Here is a 16,394-nt window from a genome sequence, read left to right on the forward strand (position 1 = left end):
AAAGTCTACACTGTTGGTTAAGGGCTTGTAAGTCAGCATTTCAACAGTAAAGTCTACACTGTTGGTTAAGGGCTTGTAAGTCAGCATTTCAACAGTAAAGTCTACACTGTTGGCTAAGGGCTTGTAAGTCAGCATTTCAACAGTAAAGTCTACACTGTTGGCTAAGGGCTTGTAAGTCAGCATTTCAACAGTAAAGTCTACACTGTTGGTTAAGGGCTTGTAAGTCAGCATTTCAACAGTAAAGTCTACACTGTTGGCTAAGGGCATTTCAACAGTAAGTCAGCATTTCAACAGTAAAGTCTACACTGTTGGCTAAGGGCTTGTAAGTCAGCATTTCAACAGTAAAGTCTACACTGTTGGTTAAGGGCTTGTAAGTCAGCATTTCAACAGTAAAGTCTACACTGTTGGCTAAGGGCTTGTCAGTCAGCATTTCAACAGTAAAGTCTACACTGTTGGTTAAGGGCTTGTAAGTCAGCATTTCAACAGTAAAGTCTACACTGTTGGTTAAGGGCTTGTCAGTCAGCATTTCAACAGTAAAGTCTACACTGGTTGTATTCGGCGCATGTGGCAAATAAAGTTTGATTTGATTTTGATTTGATGTTCTGAGCAAAAGAGCAAAGTCGGTTTTAGATCTCAAAACAGTCATTAGAGTAAAAACATAAATGGATGTTCAGTTTGAAATCCCCTACAAAGGTAGAAAATATATTGAGTGATTGTTATCTTCAGATGCAGCATCCTTTCATGTAGACACAGTACAATCAGAGTTGATCAGGACCCTAGACAGTACAATCAGGGTTGATCAGGACCCTAGACAGTACAATCAGGGTTGATCAGGGCCCTAGACATTACAGAGTTGATCAGGACCCTAGACAGTACAATCAGAGTTGATCAGGACCCTAGACAGTACAATCAGGGTTGATCAGGACCCTAGACAGTACAATCAGGGTTGATCAGGACCCTAGACAGTACAATCAGAGTTGATCAGGACCCTAGACAGTACAATCAGAGTTGATCAGGACCCTAGACAGTACAATCAGGGTTGATCAGGACCCTAGACAGTACAATCAGGGTTGATCAGGACCCTAGACAGTACAGAGTTGATCAGGACCCTAGACAGTACAATCAGAGTTGATCAGGACCCTAGACAGTACAATCAGGGTTGATCAGGACCCTAGACAGTAAAATCAGACAGTTGATCAGGACCCTAGACAGTACAATCAGGGTTGATCAGGGCCCTAGACAGTACAATCAGAGTTGATCAGGACCTAGACAGTACAATCAGGGTTGATCAGGACCCTAGACAGTACAATCAGAGTTGATCAGGACCCTAGACAGTACAATCAGAGTTGATCAGGACCCTAGACAGTACAGAGTTGATCACGACCCTAGACAGTACAATCAGGGTTGATCAGGACCCTAGACAGTACAATCAGGGTTGATCAGGACCCTAGACAGTACAATCAGAGTTGCAACATTTCGGTAACTTTCCCAAAATCCCCAGGTTTTCCAAGACATCCAGGTTGGAGGATTCCTGGATTCCCTCGTAATTTCAAGAATTTTCCAACCAGGATTTCTGGAAAACTGGGGAATTTGGGGAAATTTACAGGAATTTTGCAACCCTAGATTCAATGTTTTTAGTGTTTGAATCTTCCATTGTAGGATTACAGCTTTCGTTCAGACAATAGAATATAATAGAATAGAAAACAGCATTGTCCAAGAAAAGCTAAATGTTCATTCAGAAGAAGTGAACTCTGTTTATTCTATTTCTATAGCTACAGCACCCTTATAGGGGGGACCGAAAATACCCTCCATACACCGTTCAGAAAACATTTGGAAAAGGGCAGTTGTCACACCCGACTATATCATTGCTCCTATCCCCCTGTAGAACCAGCAGTGATGACAATCAGTAGAGAGACTATTGCTTTTGTAGTCATGACTTTCTCCCTCCTCTCCGGCTTATTGGCTCTGACCCCGTAACCTGTGACCCATGTAATAGACTGGGCCTGTCAGAGCACTTCCAGGTCATTACAGAGGATCAGGGCCTGACTGAATAGACACCCCAGAAGTAATCAGCCGAGGGAGGGAGGGTGGATTAAAGGCAGGGAGATGACCAACAAAGGGCAGGCGGTCGTAACGCCATGGCAACTCTCTGTCTGAGCAGAGGAGAGGAGTTAAGATCTGATGTGCTCCACTCAGATGTCCATCTGTCTTCACATTCATAGGGAGTTTTACACACTAGAACACAGGCATTAACATAGGTGGACATTCATGCTCAGAACACACACATACAGTATGTCCAGCTCCATTCCAGACAGGGACAACATAACACTATTTTAAATATGCAAACACACACATACAGCTCCATTCCAGACATGGACAACATGACACTATTCCTAAATATGCAAACACACACACACACGCGCGCGCGCACACGCAAACCTTCACCTGGTATTACACCAGACAAGCCAGTCATATGTACATCTCGCATGAACATACAGTGACAGACAGACAGACAGACAGACAGACAGACAGACAGACAGACAGACAGACAGACAGACAGACAGACAGACAGACAGACAGACAGACAGACAACCCCATTATGACAAATCCTGCTGATTGGTACATTCCCTTATTGGCAACTGTCCCTCCAGCGAGCCGGAATGATGGACCGGTGGAAATAGGAACGGAGCGACGCTCTCTTGCTCCTTATGGTGTAAATAATGTGGACACCTAAGCCAGCAGCCCTCCAAATGAGCTTTCCGGAGGGGGGGTCTGCCCGCCGCATGACGCTTAAATGAAATGTCACGGCGGCGAGTGGGATGTCGTGGGTGTGGTGGTCGAGACAGCGAGGTAGAATGGATTAGAAGCCTGATTGGAAACCGGAATGAGATAATGAAGACAGAAGTTAATTCAGTTTTCAGCTGGGGAGGGGGAGGAGGGGGAAGGCAGGGTGCGTTCTCCTTGACAAAAAACCAGACTCAGACACTCAAAGCCTGTTAGAGGGAGTGAGGGAGGAGGGAGGAGAGGGAGCGAGGAGGGAGGAGAGAGGGATGTAAGGAGGAAAGGAGGGGGACTGGAAACATCCCACAGATTCACACTCGCAGTCATCCCACTCCAAAACGTTCCTCTCATCATTTTACCAAACTAACATTAGATGATGCTATATTTTAATGATGTATTACCTCGTGGCGATTATCTACTGTCTACATCAGTCATTTGTTCACTTTGGGTCCAACAGGTCACTTTACATGACGTAGATTTTGTACAACACCATCGTTAGTGGAAGAGATTACCCACTTATAGATTATGAATGTCTTGGTGACCTAGTAAAACATGAATATCATTGATTACTGTCAACTTTGGTCAGACAGATTTCCCCTCTTGACAGCCTCCAGAAGTCCCACGTCTGTCTTGTTATAATGGAATACAGAAATATGGAATATAGAATGGGATCAAAGCGCACTCTGAATGGAATTAGACTCTGCTAACTGTCATACTAATGGGTTGTTATGAATACAGCACAGACCCATTCACCCTCCTAGATATAGAGGAACTATTCTAATTCTATTTCTATCCCCCCTATGTACAGTTAGCATAGAACCCATTCACCCTCCTAGATATAGAGGAACTATTCTAATTCTATTTCTATCCCCCCTATGTACAGTTAGCATAGAACCCATTCGCCTTTGGTTGAAACTAATGTTTCAATGCCCTTTCTGCTCAAATAAAAGTACTCACTGTACTGTAAGTCACTTTGGATAAAGCATCTGCTAAGTAGCATATATTAATATGTATATATTATATTATTTACTGTAGGGAGAATCACATTGTAACCCTGAGCATTGCTCTGATATATGATCTGGCCATCCCATCAGTTTAATGAGAGCAACAGTCTCTCTTCTCCTCCTCCTCTTCCTAAACCACCCGGACCCAACTGTCATCTCACATCCCATCCCACCTCCCCTCCCAATATTACAACCCCAAACACACACACACACCATTAAATGAACTAATAAACATATAGGATTACTGCTTAGGGACCATGTTGTATAGTTAGAGGGGGGTAGTTGGATCCCTGTGGAATCTCCCTGGAGCCTCCCATGGGTGTCGCCTGTCATGATACTAACACATTATGCACCAGGAGCGGGTTGGGGAGTGGGTTGGGGAGTGGGTTGGGGAGTGGGTGAAATAATGCTATGATGTAATAATAACCCCAAACACACACCTGAGACCCTTAGCCCTGCACCCCTATTCCCCATACACACTCTATTAAAGAGATCACTTCTTCAATTAACCCTGCCTCAGCCGGCGGGGCTCGCTGGTGAAATTAATCAGAGTGTGTGTGTGTGTGTATATGTACGTGTGTTTGTGCACGGCTGGGATCAGCCCCTCTCCCAGTTGTGTTAATTGAATCAATTTCTGTTGTGTTCGAAAGTAGGAGCCCATCTCTCTTTCTCTGTCATTCTCTCTCTCTCACACACACACACCCCCTCGCCCCAGAAGAGGGGTATTATTGAAATGGAAGGCTGAGACGTCCCATCTCACACATAGTGATATACATTGCCCCCGTTCACTACCACTAATCATATGTGTATGGGCTGATTAGATCACAAAGGCTTCCTGAGCATCCAATCATAGCTGTTATAGATGGAGGATAAACACATGATGACGTGTGGATAGTGATTTGTATGGTGATCCAGGGTTTAGTGGCTGAGTGCCACATCTCTCTTCATTGGGGATTGTTATGTATTCAGAATGCACTTGGCAGAATCAGAATGCACTCATTGAGGATGGTGATTAGTCATTCTGCTCTCTTTCTGCTCTCTCGCTCTCTCTCTCTCTCTTTCTGCTCTCTCTCTCTCTCTCTTTCTGCTCTCTCTCTCTCTCTCACTCTCTCTCTCTCGCTCTCTCTCGCTCTCTGCAGGTGCCTGATAACTCTGTGATGGCCCTGGTCCCCAAGCAGGTGACGGCCTACAACTCGGTCAACAACTCAACTGTGTCCAGAACCTCAGCCAGTAAATACGGTATGGAAAGTGTGTGTGTGTGTGTGTGTGTGTGTGTGTGTGTGTGTGTGTGTGTGTGTGTGTGTGTGTGTGTGTGTGTGTGTGTGTGTGTGTGTGTGTGTGTGTGTGTGTGTGTGTGTGTGTGTGTGTGTGTGTGTGTGTGTGTGTGTAGGAGAGAGGAGTACATTTCCGGCACATTTCCAGATTTCACTGCTGGATAGGATTGTCCTCCTGGAACTAAAACAATGATGCCCCCCCCCCTCCATCTCCCAGCAGTCTGTGTGCCTGAGAGTTAAACAGGAAGAACTGTGTCCTTCTCATCGGAGTGGGATCCATAGTCAGAGTCAGCACACACACACACTTACATGCACACACAAACACACAACAGCACACACACAGACGTTCACACCTACACACACACGGGGTATTCCCTGTTGCGAATGCACAAGCTCCATTGCCAGGATTTTAATTAAAAAACGTGGCTAAACAGCACCTTCTCCCTCTAAACCTTCACCACAGAAACCAACACAGACTTCTCCTGCACACACTGTTCATCCCTCAAACTAACTGAGCTCCATATGTCACTAACAGATGTAAAGGCTCTGTTAACAATACCTGAACACATAGTAAAGTCTTCTATACATTAGCCACTATTAGCAATACCTGAACACATAGTAAAGTCTTCCATTATTAGCAATACCTGAACACATAGTAAAGTCTTCCATTATTAGCAATACCTGAACACATAGTAAAGTCTTCTATATATTAGCCACTATTAGCAATACCTGAACACATAGTAAAGTCTTCCATTATTAGCAATACCTGAACACATAGTAAAGTCTTCCATTATTAGCAATACCTGAACACATAGTAAAGTCTTCTATATATTAGCCACTATTAGCAATACCTGAACACATAGTAAAGTCTTCCATTATTAGCAATACCTGAACACATAGTAAAGTCTTCTATATATTAGCCACTATTAGCAATACCTGAACACATAGTAAAGTCTTCCATTATTAGCAATACCTGAACACATAGTAAAGTCTTCCATACATTAGCCACTATTAGCAATACCTGAACACATAGTAAAGTCTTCCATACATTAGCCACTATTAGCAATACCTGAACACATAGTAAAGTCTTCCATTATTAGCAATACCTGAACACATAGTAAAGTCTTCTATATATTAGCCACTATTAGCAATACCTGAACACATAGTAAATTCTTCCATTATTAGCAATACCTGAACACATAGTAAAGTCTTCCATTATTAGCAATACCTGAACACATAGTAAAGTCTTCCATACATTAGCCACTATTAGCAATACCTGAACACATAGTAAAGTCTTCCATACATTAGCCACTATTAGCAATACCTGAACACATAGTAAAGTCTTCCATTATTAGCAATACCTGAACACATAGTAAAGTCTTCTATATATTAGCCACTATTAGCAATACCTGAACACATAGTAAAGTCTTCTATATATTAGCCACTATTAACAATACCTGAACACATAGTAAAGTCTTCTATACATTAGCCACTATTAACAATACCTGAACACATACGCACACTCACCATACAACACTCCTTCCGTGGCCTCCAACTGCTCTTAAACGCTAGTAAAACCAAATGCATGCTTTTCAACCGATCGCTGCCTGCACCCGCATGCCCGACTAGCATCACCACCCTGGATGGTTCCGACCTTGAATATGTGGACATCTATAAGTACCTAGGTGTCTGGCTAGACTGCAAACTCTCCTTCCAGACTCATATCAAACATCTCCAATCGAAAATCAAATCAAGAGTCGGCTTTCTATTCCGTAACAAAGCCTCCTTCACTCACGCCGCCAAGCTTACCCTAGTAAAACTGACTATCCTTCCGATCCTCGACTTCGGCGATGTCATCTACAAAATGGCTTCCAACACTCTACTCAGCAAACTGGATGCAGTCTATCACAGTGCCATCCGTTTTGTCACTAAAGCACCTTATACCACCCACCACTGCGACCTGTATGCTCTAGTCGGCTGGCCCTCGTTACATATTCGTCGCCAGACCCACTGGCTCCAGGTCATCTACAAGTCCATGCTAGGTAAAGCTCCGCCTTATCTCAGTTCACTGGTCACGATGGCAACACCCATCCGTAGCACGCGCTCCAGCAGGTGTATCTCACTGATCATCCCTAAAGCCAACACCTCATTTGGCCGCCTTTCGTTCCAGTACTCTGCTGCCTGTGACTGGAACGAATTGCAAAAATCGCTGAAGTTGGAGACTTTTATCTCCCTCACCAACTTCAAACATCAGCTATCTGAGCAGCTAACCGATCGCTGCTGCTGTACATAGTCTATTGGTAAATAGCCCACCCATTTTCACCTACCTCATCCCCATACTGTTTTTATTTATTTACTTGCTCTTTTGCACACCAATATCTCTACCTGTACATGACCATCTGATCATTTATCACTCCAGTGTTAATCTGCAAAATTGTAATTATTCGCCTACCTCCTCATGCCTTTTGCACACATTGTATATAGACTCCCCCCTTTGTTTTCTACTGTGTTATTGACTTGTTAATTGTTTATTCCATGTGTAACTCTGTGTTGTCTGCTCACACTGCTATGCTTTATCTTGGCCAGGTCGCAGTTGCAAATGAGAACTTGTTCTCAACTGGCCTACCTGGTTAAATAAAGGTGAAATAAAAAAAATAAAAAAAAAATAGTAAAGTCTTCCATACATTAGCCACTATTAGCAATACCTGAACACATAGTAAAGTCTTCCATTATTAGCAATACCTGAACACATAGTAAAGTCTTCTATATATTAGCCAATATGTGCTGTTACACCTTAGTAATAGTGACAAAGCCCCAGAGGAGAAGAGGGACAGAACTGAGCCCAGGAGACAGGATAACAAGATTAGAGAGCAGGGAATTTAACAGACTAACAAAGAGAGAACAAAGAGAGGGAAGAGAAGAAAGAGTGCATTTGCAGTTTGCACTTTCCTCCCCCCTGGGACTGGAGACAGAAACTGTGTCCCAAATGGCACCCTGCTCCCTATATAGTGCACTACTTTGGACCAGAGCCCCATGGGGAATATGATGAACTAGATGGGGAATAGCGTACCATTTGGGATGCAGACAGACAGTGTCCCATCTAGCAGTGACTGTCTTGGTCCGGCCCTGTGTTCTCTTGAACCTGAGAAGAAGCCATCAAATCAAACCCTGATCAAAGGCAGCGCTGCCCGGACTCAAACACTCCAGACACATCAAATGACGACTTTATTAGCCAGCTAGCACCTCATCTCCATACGCCATCTCACCGCCTCGCCTCCGTTCCTCCACTCAAATTAGACCAAAGAAAAAGGAGGGTGAGTGTGAAAGAGAAAGAGAGGGAACAGGATGGGAGAGAGAGAGAGATGGAGGAAGACAGAATGTCACACATCTCTTGACTTAGTTGGGGAATTGACTTCAAACGATGCCAGAGCCACTTGAGACATGGAGGGGGGGGGGGACTTTGAACTGGACTGATCACAATGGAGAGGCACTGAGGAGAAGAGAGGATGATTCTAATGGAGCCAAAGGAGAGGGGGAGAGGGAGGGAGAAAGTTAGTGAGAGAAAATGAGGAAGGTGGAGAGAGGAGGAGGGATGATGAAGAAGAAGAGGGGTAAAGAGAAAGATGAAGAGGAACAGGGAGGGAGAAAGGTGAAAAGGAAGTAGGGGAGAGAGGGATGGAAGGAGAAGGCAGAAAGTGATGGGGAGAGAGAGAGAGCTTCCTTTCTTAATCAAAACTCCTGTGTGATATGTCAGTATGGTAGTATTTCAGGACTGTGTGTGTGTGGAGCGCTCCTTCTAGGAACTCCTTCCACTCCACCGAACGTGTCATCACGCCCTATTACACCAGCACACTCAATAACACTCTGGGAGACACCCACCACTTTATTATTACACACGCACGCGCACACACACACGCGCACACACACGCACACTCACGCTCACACATGCACACACACACGCATGCTCACACACGCTCACACACACTCACACACACACGCTCACACACACACACGCTCACACACACACATGCTCACACACAGACACGCTCACACACACGCATGCTCACACACACACACACACGCATTCTCACACACACTCACACACACGCACGCACACACACACGCTCACACACACACTTCAATCATTCCAAGTCAGTCAAGTTCCAGGAGTCAATATGCACACACACACTTTACCTGCTTTTTCTCTCTAGTACTTTACCCCTCCCTCTCCTCTCCTCTCTTCCTCTCTCCCTCCATCATTCACTCTTCCTGCATTTCTCTCTGGAAGGACAAATTGATTTCTGCAGCATCTGCCTTGGCAAAAACACACTTTATTTCACCGTCCTCTCCCTCGACCAACAGTCCTACTGATCAATTATTTTCAGACTGTGTAAACATTCATCGAGCCGGAGTGTTTTTGAATGTCATCGCCACTCTCGTCAAATGGGGAGGGCATATGAATATTTCATCTCGCCATACACCTGTTCGATTTTGTGTCCGTGAGTTGTGCCAAGGTGTATTCTACCTCCTGAGAGAAAAAGACGGCATGAAAAATGAACCACGTACACGCTGTTGTAAAAGTTAATGTCCAATCTCAAAGTCTCGGTAGTTTGAAGCTTCTAACTGATCCCAGATAAACTACTTGACTGAATTTGGCTTATTTGACTTTGTATCCTTTAGAATCCTTTAGAATACCTGTGTAGTATCCTTTAGAATACCTGTGTAGTATCCTTTAGAATACCTGTGTAGAATCCTTTAGAATACCTGTGTAGTATCCTTTAGAATACCTGTGTAGTATCCTTTAGAATACCTGTGTAGTATCCTTTAGAATACCTGTGTAGTATCCTTTAGAATACCTGTGTAGTATCCTTTAGAATACCTGTGTAGTATCCTTTAGAATACCTGTGTAGTATCCTTTAGAATACCTGTGTAGTATCATTTAGAATACCTGTGTAGTATCCTTTAGAATACCTGTGTAGTATCCTTTAGAATACCTGTGTAGTATCATTTAGAATACCTGTGTAGTATCCTTTAGAATACCTGTGTAGTATCCTTTAGTATCCTTTAGAATACCCATGTAGTATCCTTTAGAATACCTGTGTAGTATCCTTTAGAATACCTGTGTAGTGTGGCTTGACCCCCCCTGTATTTTGTTTTGTCTGTCTTTGGTTTGTGTGGCGTCTGTCTTTTTGTGTGTTTTGTCTATGTTGTGGTCTCTGACCATTTTCACTGGATCGCGGCGACCTGAACAGTACTGTGCTGGCTCAGATGTTTTCTTTACACATCCCCTCTGTTAGGTGTGTTGTCTCTCTCTACTCTGCACCATATCCGCGGGAAGTAGGGAGGCTGAGGGTGCTGTAGCACCACCAAATAATACAAACTAATTCAAAAGTCCTGTATGAGCAGACCGATATAGCCGTCTGTAACGCAGACCTCAAAAAATATTTCACCAAGATGTTTTTTTGCCACACCGTTTGGCGAAAGAAACGCAGCACCCCCACCCCCAAACATCTTCCCGCGGCTACAACGTCTATACTATGTCTGTGCTGATCATGTTATATTTCCATAGTCTGTTACAGTATGTCCATTGGTTTCTGCTTCATCTCTGTGTCATATTCTGATGTTGTTCTTTATGTTCCACAGAGAACATGATCAAGTACACAGGGAGCCCCGACAGCCTGCGCTCGCGCACGCCCATGATCACGCCCGACCTGGAGAGCGGGGTCAAAGTGTGGCACCTGGTAAAGAACCACGAACACGGAGACCAGAAGGAGGGAGATCGCGGCTCCAAAATGGTCTCTGAGATATACCTGACCAGGCTGCTGGCCACTAAGGTGAGTTATCACACGAATGCACACATTATTCAAATATTATATTATTCCTCATCCCCTGTAGACTCTGAGACCTAAGTGAAAATATGTAGATGTATATTGTCTTTCAGACCTCAGCAGCATATCTAATGATAGAGGTGACACACAAAGGTACAACCTGTAAAGGCTTTTTCTGTGGACAGAGATGTTATCTGGTGAAAAACAGAAATGGAAATAGCCGTAAAATGAGTCTCTTTGAGCATGCCAGGGCGCTATTGCCCCTCAGAAAATCAGTTCATTTGGTTTGGAGGGAATCGTGACTTTGATCCCACTGCTCAATGGGAATTACCAATCCACTTGCTAATGATGCACCTCCTTTACATCACACATGCTTTCTTCCAGAGAGGGAGGGGAGGGAGGGAGGGAGGGGGGTGGGGTAGAGAGGGAGGGGAGAGAGAGAGGGAGGGAGGGGGAGAGAGGGGAGAGAGGGGGAGGGAGGGGGGAGGAGAGGGAGGGAGGGAGGGAGGGAGGGGGAGGAAGGGGAGAGGGGGGGGGAAGGGGAGAGGGAGGGGGGGGAGGGAGGGGAGGGGGAGGGAGGGGAGGGAGGGAGGGTCCTGGAGTGTGGTGTTGGTGGTGTGACCATTCCATGCTCTTTGTGTTGTGGTTCAGACAGACAACACTCCGCCTGGTTTTCTGGATTTGTAATGGGAGTGCTTAGTGGCAGGATTCACACACACACACACACACACACACACACACATACACACACACACACACACACACACACACACACACACACACACACACACACACACACACACACACACACACACACTCATCAACAGAGTTGTTGGCAGAGATGGCTGAGGAGGCAACAGAGATATGGAGAGTGAGTGTTGTCTGTCATTTCTCTGGCGTGTGCTGTGATTGGCAGTGAGCAGTCACTGTGGAGCTGTGTAATGAATATGGCAACACTCTCTCTATGAAGCACATGTACCAGAGCCACAATCTAACACGCTAAGACAGACAAAAACACTCAGTCATTCAAACACACACACACACACACACACACACACACACACACACAGTATATATACTCAAACATTCCCAAAAAGTGTGTTTGACAAACACACAAACTGACACACACCCACACAACACATATACCCCCTCCCCCCCCACACACACACACACACACACACACACATAACACACACACTGAGCAATGCTCTATTTACCTGTGATGACCCTGGTCAGGGGGGAATGCGATGCAGTGACGGCGTGTCATCTTTACAGATGGAGTGTTTTTGTGAAGTAATCAGTTTATCTTGGGGTCCATCTCTCTTGTTGAGGTATGACTGTGCCGACAGCCCTGTAATTGACTACGTTTGACTTTCACCTCACCAGTAAATACCGTCGGTCGGCCCAGCACTGACGTTCCCCATTTTAGGTCCATCAGTGTCACTCTGATGGGGGGGCAAAGGGCTTATTTCTTGATTGCGTTCTCTATTCCTCTTTTCCTCTGTCTCTGTCTCTCTCTCTGTTTGTGGCAACACCAACAACCCTTCACCCACTCAGTCTTTGTTGTTTTGTTTTCTTTCCACTCATCCTAAATGACAGGGTAGTTCTGATGCAGGCAACACTGTCTGTCCTCATCCTAAATGACAGGGTAGTTCTGAAGCAGGCAACACTGTCTGTCCTCATCCTAAATGACAGGGTAGTTCTGATGCAGGCAACACTGTCTGTCCTCATCCTAAATGACAGGGTAGTTCTGATGCAGGCAACACTGTCTGTCCTCATCCTAAATGACAGGGTAGTTCTGATGCAGGCAACACTGTCTGTCCTCATCCTAAATGACAGGGTAGTTCTGATGCAGGCAACACTGTCTGTCCTCATCCAAAATGACAGGGTAGTTCTGATGCAGGCAACACTGTCTGTCCTCATCCTAAATGACAGGGTAGTTCTGATGCAGGCAACACTGTCTGTCCTCATCCTAAATGACAGGGTAGTTCTGATGCAGGCAACACTGTCTGTCCTCATCCTAAATGACAGGGTAGTTCTGATGCAGGCAACACTGTCTGTCCTCATCCTAAATGACAGGGTAGTTCTGATGCAGAAAACACTGTCTGTCCTCATCCTAAATGACAGGGTAGTTCTGATGCAGAAAACACTGTCTGTCCTCATCCTAAATGACAGGGTAGTTCTGATGCAGGCAACACTGTCTGTCCTCATCCTAAATGACAGGGTAGTTCTGATGCAGGCAACACTGTCTGTCCTCATCCTAAATGACAGGGTAGTTCTGATGCAGGCAACACTGTCTGTCCTCATCCTAAATGACAGGGTAGTTCTGATGCAGGCAACACTGTCTGTCCTCATCCTAAATGACAGGGTAGTTCTGATGCAGGCAACACTGTCTGTCCTCATCCTAAATGACAGGGTAGTTCTGATGCAGGCAACACTGTCTGTCCTCATCCTAAATGACAGGGTAGTTCTGATGCAGGCAACACTGTCTGTCCTCATCCTAAATGACAGGGTAGTTCTGATGCAGGCAACACTGTCTGTCCTCATCCTAAATGACAGGGTAGTTCTGATGCAGGCAACACTGTCTGTCCTCATCCTAAATGACAGGGTAGTTCTGATGCAGGCAACACTGTCTGTCCTCATCCTAAATGACAGGGTAGTTCTGATGCAGGCTACACTGTCTGTCCTCATCCTAAATGACAGGGTAGTTCTGATGCAGGCAACACTGTCTGTCCTCATCCTAAATGACAGGGTAGTTCTGATGCAGGCAACACTGTCTGTCCTCATCCTAAATGACAGGGTATTCTGATGCAGGCAACACTGTCTGTCCTCATCCTAAATGACAGGGTAGTTCTGATGCAGACAACACTGTCTGTCCTCATCCTAAATGACAGGGTAGTTCTGATGCAGGCAACACTGTCTGTCCTCATCCTAAATGACAGGGTAGTTCTGATGCAGGCAACACTGTCTGTCCTCATCCTAAATGACAGGGTAGTTCTGATGCAGGCAACACTGTCTGTCCTCATCCTAAATGACAGGGTAGTTCTGATGCAGGCAACACTGTCTGTCCTCATCCTAAATGACAGGGTAGTTCTGATGCAGGCAACACTGTCTGTCCTCATCCTAAATGACAGGGTAGTTCTAATGCAGGCAACACTGTCTGTCCTCATCCTAAATGACAGGGTAGTTCTGATGCAGGCAACACTGTCTGTCCTCATCCTAAATGACAGGGTAGTTCTGATGCAGGCAACACTGTCTGTCCTCATCCTAAATGACAGGGTAGTTCTGATGCAGAAAACACTGTCTGTCCTCATCCTAAATGACAGGGTAGTTCTGATGCAGAAAACACTGTCTGTCCTCATCCTAAATGACAGGGTAGTTCTAATGCAGGCAACACTGTCTGTCCTCATCCTAAATGACAGGGTAGTTCTGATGCAGGAAACACTGTCTGTCCTCATCCTAAATGACAGGGTAGTTCTGGTGCAGGCAGCACTGTCTGTGAGGCTAAATTCTAGATTACACATTGTCTTTAAAGTGCAGTGTAATGATGGGCCAGGTTTCTCTCTGTGTGTGTGTGTGTGTGTGTGTGTGTGTGTGTGTGTGTGTGTGTGTGTGTGTGTGTGTGTGTGTGTGTGTGTGTGTGTGTGTGTGTGTGTGTGTGTGTGTGTGTGTGTGTGTGTGTGTGTGTGTGTGTTTTCAGTGGGCTGTAATGGCAGCTTGTGCTCTCAGGGGACAGATGAAGGACTATCATGACTGTGAAGATGAAGGACTATCCCACTGTCTGTGGGATTCCTTACTCACAAACACTCACATACACACGTATAACACACAGACACACACACACACACACACACTACATGTATAACAGCCTCCCTGCCACTAAACGGTCCCCATGACTACACAGGGTTTGAGGAAGAAATGTATATTTTCATCTTCATAGGCAAATGATAAGCTGTCAGAAATGTGGGACATGGTAGAATCACGGCTGTGATTGTCAGCTAACTGGATTCTCCTCACGCCCCCCTCCCTCTCTCCTCTCTGACTCAGTCACCGCTCCACCCAAATTGGGATTTTTATTTGCCGCTTGTGCACACCTCATCTGACACACTGCGTGCTTGTGGCTCTTTCCAGATAGGCTTCCCTCACTGTCGCTTTTCTTCATTCTGTCCTCTCCTCTCTTCTCCCCCTCGCATTCTATCAGCTCATTCCTTACAAGTGGATTAGATTTTCTCTTTCTATCTATCTCGTTCTCTCTCTTCTCTCCTCCTTAAAGACGAGAACATTAAATCAAATTAGGGTCAATGGTGCAGTGTGTGAGCTAATCCCTCCACACACAGAGGCTTAGGAGATGCACCTCCTGTTCCCAGATATTATTAAAAGTGAACTGTGAAAAAACAATTTCCCATCAAAGCCCAGAGATTTAGGACCAGAGAGAGAGAGAGAAAAACACATCTGGAAACACCATCAGATACACAGGATAAAACCCACTCGCAGTCAGACGCACACACCACCGGAGGCTGGTGAGGGGAGGATGGCTCATAATAATGGATGGAATGTAGTGAATGGAATGGTATCAAACACATGGAAACCATGGAAACCATGAGTTTGATGCGTCGGTAACACTTGACACCCAGCGTCAGAACACGTTATGACACGGTCATAACCATGTCATAATATCTGACGTAAAGTGTCATAACCATGTCATAATATCTGACGTGACGTGTCATAACCTGTTATAATACCGTCATAACCCTCATGACATCTTTTGACCTGTTGTGACATATATTGTGTTATTTTATGGCTGGTTATGACACCTACATAAGTGTCACCAAACCTACCACACAAGGAAAAACATTCCATTACATCATAGCCTAAGTATTTCATTTGATTTTATTGACCATATTAAATGATCATTGTAATTGCACACAAATTGATGCCAGACATGCACCTGCCCCAATACTCTGTTTCTGATGACTGGGATGAATGCAAAAGGAGATTTCAGGAGCAGGACAAGACACCCTCTTTTTGACAGATGGCCTGACTTATATGTGACTTATATGATTATGATGTCATAATGCTTCTTGAGTGTCAAGGTGTATCTTCTTAGTCCAAGTAAAGTGACAGGATGGTCATAATGCTTCTTGACAGTCTCATAAAGTGTATTTTCTACACGTTATTTAAAATATGATGAATAAAAGATGAATGTAAAGAATTCACAACAACAAAGGATTTAAGAAACAAACTTTAAAACTTGTCAGGGAAAAAACTCATTTGAATAAATGTGTGTTTTGACACTCTTATGTAGGTGTTATAACCAGCCATAAAATGACCCAATATATGTCACAACAGGTGTAAATATATTGGTCTTGACAGTGTTATAACCATATTATGACAGGTTATGACAAGTTATGTCAGCTGTTATGACATGGTTATGACTGTGTCATAACATGTTGACACTGGGTGTCAAGTAAAGTGTTCCCGATATGTCTGATACCGATGTGTCTGAT

The 16,394-nt window shown here is 44.7% G+C and overlaps 1 protein-coding gene across 1 annotated transcript in view; it reads left to right on the plus strand.

The window, feature by feature from the left end:
* Positions 1 to 16,394, plus strand: part of LOC112241268 (plexin-A4) — a gene marked incomplete at its 5' end in the record, with an annotated part of 117,632 nt that overhangs the window by 76,406 nt on the left and 24,832 nt on the right. The window contains 2 exons of the mRNA XM_042316750.1: positions 4,925 to 5,024; positions 10,703 to 10,893. Of these exons, the coding sequence (XP_042172684.1) occupies positions 4,925 to 5,024; positions 10,703 to 10,893 (291 nt within the window). The remainder of the gene's footprint in view (positions 1 to 4,924; positions 5,025 to 10,702; positions 10,894 to 16,394) is intronic.

The sequence above is a fragment of the Oncorhynchus tshawytscha genome, unplaced genomic scaffold, assembly GCF_018296145.1.
Source record: "Oncorhynchus tshawytscha isolate Ot180627B unplaced genomic scaffold, Otsh_v2.0 Un_contig_4562_pilon_pilon, whole genome shotgun sequence".
Taxonomy (NCBI): Eukaryota; Metazoa; Chordata; class Actinopteri; order Salmoniformes; family Salmonidae; genus Oncorhynchus; species Oncorhynchus tshawytscha.